The 10655-nt window shown below is 33.1% G+C and overlaps 2 protein-coding genes across 3 annotated transcripts in view; one reads left to right on the top strand and one right to left on the bottom strand.

Moving 5' to 3' along the window:
- Positions 1 to 10655, bottom strand: part of LOC126894757 (uncharacterized) — a 239303-nt gene that overhangs the window by 156643 nt on the left and 72005 nt on the right. The window lies entirely within an intron of this gene.
- Positions 2587 to 7648, top strand: LOC126908167 (uncharacterized). 2 transcript variants are annotated; one of them, XR_007704729.1, is made up of 7 exons: positions 2587 to 3747; positions 3813 to 4154; positions 6382 to 6571; positions 6645 to 6674; positions 6736 to 6868; positions 6925 to 7206; positions 7305 to 7648. XR_007704729.1 is itself a non-coding variant. In XM_050690084.1 (7 exons), exon 3 carries the CDS (start codon positions 5044 to 5046, stop codon positions 6175 to 6177), a length of 1134 nt encoding a protein of 377 aa, XP_050546041.1. In that variant the 5' UTR covers positions 2587 to 3747; positions 3813 to 4154; positions 4270 to 5043; the 3' UTR covers positions 6178 to 6571; positions 6645 to 6674; positions 6736 to 6868; positions 6925 to 7206; positions 7305 to 7648. The 2 variants fall into 2 exon arrangements, 1 of the variants encoding a protein (XP_050546041.1); XM_050690084.1 differs by having other exon boundaries at positions 4270 to 6571.

Here is a 10655-nt window from a genome sequence, read left to right as displayed (position 1 = left end):
ATATATAACTCTTTTATTTTGAATCATGAACGTACTATCAAAGTGTAATTGTTTATAAATTTGATTCTAATTAAATTGCATGTATATCACAAATTCGATATAAATACTAATCTACTGTGTTTAGGTCTAAGGTTCGGTCCTAATACTCCAGCAGGTAAGCAATAAATAACTACCATTCAGTAAGATATGATTAAAAAGTTAATATTCAAAATAACATAATATATTAAGATAATATCTTTTATATACTATTAGTGTAACTGATTCTTAGTGATCCTAAATATCGATACCCATTTACAATAAATCCTAATTTAATATATTATTCTTTTCTTTAGAAACGTGAACGTACTATCAAAGAATAATTTTTTTTTATATTTGATTCTATTTACATTTCATATTTATCACTTATGTGTTGCAATTATATATCTCAACATTGGTGTAAAATACTAAGTACTTTTTTTTATTTTTAAATAGATTATGTATTATATTTATGAGTTAGTTAACTCATATAGTCTATATAGTTTAATTCAGATAAATTATTATAATTTTATATATTTTACATTTACACGTATTAGCATTCAGTTTCACATTAATTATGATAATAATAATATATCATTTATGATTCATTTTTAATATTCATAATAAATTATATTACATACACTCGATTTAAGATATATATAAAAGTGTCAATATATAAAATTTTAATGCATTAGTATCAGATATAATATAATTTATTCTTTAATTTGAATACTACTAAAAAGATTGGATAAAAGAACTAATCTGCTATGTTTAGGTGTAAATTCTTTGGCTAATACTTCAACAGAAAGTAAGCAATAAATTACTAACATGAATTAAGATTAGACTAAAAATTTCATTTGAATAATAAAATAATTTATTAAGAAAAATTTTTTAATATATTAGTATCATAATTGATTTCAAGTCATCCTAAATGTTTAAATCCATCGACAACATATCTTATTTAATATATTACCATTTTCATTAGAAAAATAAATGTATTGTCAAGGAATAATTTATTTTAAGTTTGTTTCTCAATACATTATAAATATATATCGATTTCGATGTGAATACTATGTAATTTCATTTTAATTAATTTATATAATTATTATTTTTTATGAGTTGGATAACTCGCATAGTTTATATAAGGTATAATTTGGAGAAAGAGTTATTTTTGTTTATATTTTATATTGACCTGTATTAAATTTTAATTTTAAACATAAGAAATAATAAAAAAAAAAATCAATTTTTAATGTTTTAGTAATTATTGTAACTCAAAAATTAATAAAAGAAAAATAGAAAAAGTTTGTGTTGAGTGTTGGAATTACTTTTGATTCGTGATATAGGTCTATATATTACATTTAANAAAGTAAGCAATAAATTACTAACATGAATTAAGATTAGACTAAAAATTTCATTTGAATAATAAAATAATTTATTAAGAAAAATTTTTTAATATATTAGTATCATAATTGATTTCAAGTCATCCTAAATGTTTAAATCCATCGACAACATATCTTATTTAATATATTACCATTTTCATTAGAAAAATAAATGTATTGTCAAGGAATAATTTATTTTAAGTTTGTTTCTCAATACATTATAAATATATATCGATTTCGATGTGAATACTATGTAATTTCATTTTAATTAATTTATATAATTATTATTTTTTATGAGTTGGATAACTCGCATAGTTTATATAAGGTATAATTTGGAGAAAGAGTTATTTTTGTTTATATTTTATATTGACCTGTATTAAATTTTAATTTTAAACATAAGAAATAATAAAAAAAAAAATCAATTTTTAATGTTTTAGTAATTATTGTAACTCAAAAATTAATAAAAGAAAAATAGAAAAAGTTTGTGTTGAGTGTTGGAATTACTTTTGATTCGTGATATAGGTCTATATATTACATTTAAACGTATTAACGTTTAATATCAAATATAAGAAATTATAAGAAAATTAATATTTAATAGTTTAAACATTTAACAATAAAATATATTATAATTTCAATGTATTAATATCAGTTAATAACATAATTAAATCTTAAATTTTATATTATAGAAAAAAATAAATAAAAAATCTAATCTACTATGTTTAGGTATAAATTCTGGTCCTCTTGTCTTAGGAGGAGGTAAGCAATAAATTACTACCATTCAGTAAGATAAGACTAAACAGTTTATTTGAATAAAATATTATTAATTAAGATAAATTCTTTATATATCTTTATCATAATTGATTTTTAGTGATCCTAAAAAACTAGACCCACTTACAATATATTTTAATTTAATATATAACTCTTTTATTTTGAATCATGAACGTACTATCAAAGTGTAATTGTTTATAAATTTGATTCTAATTAAATTGCATATATATCACAAATTCAGTAAGGTAAGACTAAACAGTTTATTTGAATAAAACATAATTAATTTAAAATACATTTTATATATTTTTATCATAAATTTGTTTACCCTGCATTAATTGAATATATTTAAAATAATCGTAGCTACTATATTATGTTTAGGTATATATTTTGGTATGGGTTCTTTATTTGGTAAGCAATAAAATACTAAAATTTATATATTATCACGCTTTATTCTAATTAAGAGATATAAAGTATTCATTCTGATTACGAGGGATGATTTCCGTATCGTCATTTTTTCACTACCTTCACATTCTGTGATTGAGTAAGTTACGCGCCTGCTGCTTTCCTTGGATGTTGTAGCCGTTTCTCTGACTCCCTCTCCAGAATTGAACTCTGATTTCCCATTACCCTTAACCTCCAAGTTATTGATAGTAACTACTATCATAACATGAAAATAAAAGTGAAAAATAAATATAGCTTAAAAAAACTAAAAAAACACACTTTTAAAGCACTTTGAACTAAAAAGTTAAAAATAATTAACACGCTTAGTAGGGTAATATTGGAAATTCGAGACCCCCCCACCTCACCCATTAAACTGATGAGTTGTCGTTGTCGGGGGAGGGGCGTGTCATACAGAGGACGTGGTTACTCGATGGTGGGGGTAATGACCGTGATCAAGGTCATACAATGGGCGTGGTTTCTCGATGCTGGGAGTAAGGAGAAGGCGTGGTCTTATCAATGATAGGGTAGGGATAGGCGTGGTCATATGAGGGTAGGGGTAAGGAGAAGGCGAGGTCTTATCAATGATGAGGTAAGGAGAGGCATGGTCTTATCATAGATGTCGTAAGGAGATGGCGTGGCTTTATGTTGGAGGGGGTATTAGGTGATTTAGGTGGGGGTGTTTAAAAATTTAAAAATTTTATCATCGGTTATCAGACGCATAGCTAAGCATATTTCCAACAACAAAGGTATTACTATATTAAAACGTTCATTGGTGTCAGGATTTTATGAGAATAATTGCCGTTTGCATTTTATCAAAGCTATCATTTTCTATGTATTTTATCATTGGTTACCAGACGTTTAGGTAATCATATTTCACACATCAAATGTATTACTATATTATAACGCTCATAGGCGTCAGCATTTTATGAAATAATGACAACGTCTGTCGTTATGACATTATAATTTCTAAGAATGTTATCATCGGTTACCAAACGCTTAGGTCAGCACATTTCAAACATCAAAGATGTTACAATATATTAATGGTCACTGTCGTATGCATTTTATGAGAAAAATAGCAATGTTGTCTTTTTACGCCTATGCGTTTTATGAGAAAAATTGCTATCATCGTTTACCAGACGCTTAGGTTAGCATATTTCATACATCAAAGAGATCACTGTACGNTGCTATCATCGTTTACCAGACGCTTAGGTTAGCATATTTCATACATCAAAGAGATCACTGTACGGTAATGTCGTATGAATCTTATCATCGGATGCCAGACGCTTAGGTCAGCATATTTCCAAAGATGTTATAATATATTAATGGTCACTGTCGTATGCATTTTATGAGAAAAATGGCAACGTTGTCTTTTTTCACGCCTACGCATTTTGTTATTTTATTATATAACCGGTTAAACGCTCTGTATCCTGTCACATACGTGTTTAATTGATGTTAACACACAGTTGATTATTTGAAAACAATAATTTATTATTTTAATATTTTACACGCGCAAATAAAAAATCATGAACCAAGAAACGTCTTCTGTAACAGGTATGTAGATTTTTACAATTATTAACATTTGAATATCTCTTTAATTTTACCACCCCTAGTATTTTTATTTTTTTTTTTCCAATAAATAAATAATTTATTTCATTTTTGATTAAAGCTACTTCCGCCACATTTGTTTCGTCACATCAGGCGGCTAAGCGTAGTAGGGCCAACAACAGCGCGGTTAGGTCGAAACGGTTACGAATGCAATTGACAGATACCAGTGATTTCACCGAGATTGATTCCGCATGGAGTGGGGAGCCGTTTTGTTTTACCGGAAGAACGTGGAAAATTTCGCGAGCTATCGAGATTTTCTGCGCGTCGTTAAACCCGAGCTGGTGGCCAGACTCGCTGACATTGTAGGTAATCGTCCGATCAAGTATAATCTCAAATTGGAGGCCTCATACCATATACCGCGATCAGAAGCACCGTCCGAAGACCGTGCCTTCAAGACACGGGCTAGGGCATTGATACGGATATCGGGTGTGCGGTCGATGAAGATTTTGAAGTTATGTTTGCCGAGGAAAACGCGTACTCGGTTAGGGGTAGCGGATTCACGCTAATGCATATCGACGGCCTTATGCTCAGCGTATACAAGTATACGCCTCTCGTCGGCTCATCATATATTCCTGTCCCACCAGAGATTAATCAAAGAAAAGCAATCATCAACCCACAGAATATCAATCAGTCTTGTTTCAAGTGGTCCATTTTGGCAAGACATGTTAGCGGGAGTAATAAATATCGCGTTAATGAAAAATATTTTAACGAGGAACACAGGTATGATTTCACGGGGTTGACGTTCCCCACACCTGTGTCCCAAATTTAAATATTTGAGCGACGAAACCCTAACGTGTCTGTCAACGTGTACGGCTTGGAACGAGATGACGTTAAGATGAAGTGGTTGGTGTATCCTCTAAGAGTCGCCGACTTAGAGCAACAGAATCATTTTGACCTGTTGTACATCGGTGACTCTGACAAGTATAATTTCGCGTACATTTCCGATTTTTCGAGGCTCGTGCGCAGCCAAAACACTCAACATCATGGCCACATATACACTTATAAACGTTGTTTCACCAGTTTTGATGATATGCCTAAAAACCATATTCTTCGGGATCAACAAGCGTTGGAGCAACACAAGTTGATATGCGACAAAAATAAACCAATTTTACCTGTTATGCCGGCAGAGGGTAGTAAGGTCACTTTTAACGCGTGGGTAAAGACGCAACGGTTAACAGACGATCGTATGGGTGCCTATACTAGGACTGTGCACACCCACCATCCCATGAGCTACGGGTTCATGGTGAAAACATCGGACGATGTGCCCTCCGAGCTCCTCGAACGCTATGGTATACCACAATTACCGGTGATATACCGTGGGTCCGAGGATCGCGAAGAGGTCGCCAAGGCATTTGTGATGGCTGTAACTGAAGTGACGCGCAACATTTCTAAATTTTTGCGCAAAACCATCGTTCCTATCCGAATGTCTGTCGATGATGTGCGCAGGCACGGGGAGAAAGTGGTATGCGACTTGTGCCGCACGGAATTCAAGGATTCATACCCCAAAATCGCAGACCATTGCCATTTATCGGGCCGAATCAGACAGACGTTGTGCTATGCATGTAACCTGAAAGTGAAGACGGTCAACTTTGTGTCGTGCTTCTTGCACAATCTTTCAGGTTACGGCGCGCATTTCATAGTCACTGAATTGAGGTACGACGATCAAAGGATTTCGGTCATACCGAATTCCGAGGAGAAGTATATTTCGGTCACAAAACACGTGACCAATAACTTCTCCATACGGTTTGTCGATACCTTCCGGTTCATGGCCCTATCCACCTTGGCCGGTAACCTAATGACGCCCGACTTCGTTAAATTCCGGGATACGGCAAAGGTGTTCCGCCCGGAAGACATGCCGTTGGTGACGCGTAAGGTCGTATACCTGTACAGTAATACTAGTACACTGATAGTTGGTTTAAATTGGACGAAACGGAACTACCACCTCAGAACGCTTTCTATAGTCAGTTGAGTGAGTCTAATATCGATGACGACGACTATAGACATGCCACAGAGGTGTGGAACCGTTTCGGCTGCTCAACTCTCGGTGAGTACAGCGACCTATATCTTAAGATCGACGTGTTGTTGTTGGCTGACGTGTTTGATACCTTCGCGACATCTGTACTTCAACATACAATTTGGATCCGGCGAATTATTACACTGCACCCGGTTTTAGCTTCGATTGTATGTTGAAATACACCAGGATGAATTGGAGCTCTTGAACGACTACGATATGCTACTGATGGTGGAACAGGGCATTCGTGGTGGGCTAGTGCAGGCCGTCAAGCACTATCCAAAGGCCAACAATCCTAAGACACTCGATTACGATCCGTCAAAACCAGACTCATGGATCGTGTATCAAGACTGTAAGTAATCTATACGTACATATATAAACGCGCAATAGTTGAGCGGTGGTTTAAAAACATTTAATGTTAACAGGCAATCGCACACGGACTGCAAGTCGATAAAGTATGTATAATTAACCTATAAACTATAAGCGATGATACTAATATAAATATTTGTACTGCAGGTGCACCGCGTTTTAGAGTTTCAACAAAGTGCTTGGTTGAAACCATACATTGAGTTGAACACTGAAATGCGGAAAAAGGCGGCAAATGCTTTTGAAATAGCATTTTTCAAACTAATGAATAATGCCGTCTTTGGTAAGTGCATGCTCAATGCTAAAGTGGGTTATTCGATAATTTTTTACATTTTATAGGGAAAACAATGGAGAACATGCGGAAACGCATCCGAATTTAGCTAATCTCCAGTCCCGAACGTCTAAGCAAGCTCGTAAACCAACCAACCTTCAGCGACTGTATCAAATACGGTGAAAGGTTGTACGCTGTCATAATGGACACAAAGATGGTCAAGTTTATCAAACCAATATACGTCGGTTTAGCAGTGCTTGACATTAGCAAGACGCTAATGTACAAGTACTTCTACGACGTATTGAAACCACATTATGGCAACGCAATCGAATTGGTTTACATGGATACTGGTGAGTACAACCATACAAAATAGAAATATTTTAAAATGGAGAAATTATTTAGTAGAAATATTTTTTATTATATTTATATATTTTTTAATTTTTCTCAGACTCCTTCATATACCTGCTCAGAGTAGGCGACTTCTACTAGGATTTAGCTGATAGCCCCGATTTATTGGTGCACGTGGACGCATCTAACCAATTCGATGATAAGCGCTACACGCTCGACAACAGAATCGACACGTTGGCCCATGGGAATGATGCTATACCACCACCGGAAGACCTATAGTTTTAAGTTATTATCTTTGTAAGAAAAATATTGTCAAGAATTGAAAATATTTTTTGTAAATATACATGTATATAAGTAGTTTTAAAACATTGTTTTTTAATGTAATATAATGTAATAAGAAATTGTATTTTTTCTAAAAAATATATGCATATACGTGTACACATCTGTAAATATATATATTGATATACTACAACGTTTTTTTTCTCTTCTGCACAGTACAATAGTTGTACGTGTAAGATGCCATAGTATTTAGGCGTGAAAAAAGACAACATTGCCATTTTTCTTATAAAATGCATACGACAGTGACCATTAATATATTGTAACATCTTTGACGTTGGAAATATGATTACCTAAACGTCTGGCATCCGATGATAAGATTCATACGACAATAATCATTACTATGCGGTGAACTCTTTGATGTTTGAAATATGCTGACCTAATACTAGTACTTTTCGTACATTATTGTTTTAAGCTTATTATAAAAATTATTTTTAAATTTTTAGTTCGAAGTGCTTTAAAAGCGTGTTTTTTTAAACTATATATTTTATTAGTTTCTTATGTATGTTTGTTGTTTGTCGTTTGTAAGTTTGTAACTCCACGCGGCACGTGTTATTATGTCACGTATCTCGTCGTGTATGACCTTGAGACTATACTGTCGTAACGCATTCGCCCCACCTCGCTCACCTCTCGTAGACAACAATATTTTCCAACCCGTAGACGCGCGCGTGTCATCAATTATGTATATATATAAATATATATAACAAATTTTTATTGTGATTGATACGGCCCCGCGTCGTTTCGTTATACACAATGCCCCACGACTCGTGCCACCTTTATCAGCAGTCGCCCTATTATGAGTATTTGACTGGCCAACACCTCGCGTTATACGCCGCGGTGCAAAGTCCAGCAAGCGCCGCACACCCGACGACATCCCGCCGCAAATTATATCGTAATCTTCTTCCCGTTGTCAAAGTGACAACGTCTACGATTCGATCCGCACTCGCGCACCGTCGCCATCAACGTTGCTAACCTGTTGATGCCCGAGGAACACGNTGCTAACCTGTTGACGTCCGAGGAACACGCCGGACAACGCGTCGTCGATGCCAGCGAAAGTGCCGCGATATTATGCGAAGATTATTTTATTATTATGTTCATCTATTCGGTTTGTTTTATTTTTCGTTGAAATAACCTGTTGTTGCTCATTAATAAACAGCCCACGGGTCTCTATCCTCAAAACCAGTGACGACCACATTTTTATGACGTAAGTAGTGTCAACTGTTTCCCCAGTAAGGATCTTAACAGGTCTTACATTGGATCAAGTTAAGAAGACAATTTTCTGACTTGATTTTATCACCCTTATGTTTTATTAACACGCTTATATTAGTTCTTTTAAATTTTTTTTTCAAATAAACCAGCTAGGTTTTCTTCACGTTCCCTCTTCTCCGAGTTACTTCAATCACACAGTTCGACAGCAGTGAATTCCCCACCCGGTTATAATAAATTGTCAATAGCGCAACAATTGTAGATTTCCACTTCGTTAATTATTTTTTTTTAATATAAAACAAGTAGATTCACCAGTTGTTTCTCTCATTGCGCGTGAGGCGCCGCCGCTGATACACATAAAATTGCAACAATATACAGCAATTAGTATATAGCTAGAGATTGACAAGTAGTATACAATACACTCTATATCAACGCGTTCGATATATCATTTAACAACCGGGTCCCATAAAATCGTTTGTATTATTACTTACGTTGTAACGGGTAACAGGGAATCAGGGTTCGATTCCGGTGAGGGAGTTTGAGAAACGGCTACCACACCATGGAAAGCTGTAGGCACGCAAATTATCCACTCCCGGCACGTGGAGGTTGTGACGAAAAATGATGATACGGGACAAATCCTAGGCCTATAAAAAACAGCTTTACCTCGTGTAGGATACATTTCCGTACATAAGTTTCATTATTATATATATATATACTTAAATATTAATATTAAGTGCTTTTAGCCGGTTCGAGTATGCACTATAATATTTAGTGCCCCTGTCCTTAACAATATTTTAACCAAAAACATAAATACCGAGCTATTTATGTAAAAAAAAATATACTTTATAAAAACTAAAAATCAACCTTTCATAACAAATGAAACTAAAAAGTAAAAAATAAATATAGTTAAAAAAAACTAAAAATACACGCTTTTAAAGTACATCGAACTAAAAATTTAAAAATTATTTTTAACTTTTTAGTTCAATGTGCATTAAAAGCGTGTTTTTTTAGTTTTTTTTAACTATATTTATTTTTAAAATATGTTTAAAATAATTATGAACAAAAAATACTAGTATTTTTTGTTCATAGTTATTTTAAACAAATTTAAAAAAATATTTTTAACTTTTTAGTTCGATGTGCTTTAAAAGCGTGTTTTTTAAACTATATATTTTTTGAGGTTGAATTAGATACTAGTCATAACGTTGTCAATGATACTGAATCCCGCCAATAACGGCGGCTATCTATATCACGATTGATAACCATTAGGTAACGTTATGAATCAACCGATATGTTAAATCGTTGAGAAAATATGACTGTTGTGATCTTTTTACATTGTATTATCTATAGTTTTTATTATTTAGCACTGGGAAGAATTGGCCAGCCAGAAGATCGTAAGTAGTTTGTGTAATTATTTATTGTTGCTGATTTGAGTGTCTAGTTTTACTTTTATTGAGTGTGATTTTTGAAAAATTTTAGTTATTTTTAGTAGAATATAAATTCTTTTGCTAGCATAAGGGTCTTGAAATTATACAGAGTGATTGAAATGTGGTAAGACACTTATTTTCTCAGAATTTAAAATTTTTGTAAAAAGAAAAATTATTAAGTTTATAAAACTCTATAATAATATGAAATTAAATATTTTTTTTTCCCTTCAATGATAAAAATGTTTATTTATAATTTTTTTTAAATGGGAACCACTATTTTTGATTTGATAATATGATAGAAAAAAAACCCAGCACGGGGGGTCGTGGCACTGAGGTGACGTGGCATAGTTGGATCAAGTATTATGATATCTGACAGTGATTAAAATCACTACAAAAAAAAACGTTTCGATGCAAATCTTTAGATAGTGTTTAATTTTAAAAAATTGGTGGATTATTCCAAAAGCAACATGATCTGCTAGTTCGTT

This window comes from Daktulosphaira vitifoliae, unplaced genomic scaffold (genome assembly GCF_025091365.1).
Source record: "Daktulosphaira vitifoliae isolate Bord-2020 unplaced genomic scaffold, ASM2509136v1 Scaffold_1, whole genome shotgun sequence".
Taxonomy (NCBI): domain Eukaryota; kingdom Metazoa; phylum Arthropoda; class Insecta; order Hemiptera; family Phylloxeridae; genus Daktulosphaira; species Daktulosphaira vitifoliae.
The sequence above is the reverse complement of the archived record's forward strand: the minus strand, read 5'-3'. Positions and strand labels throughout refer to the sequence as shown.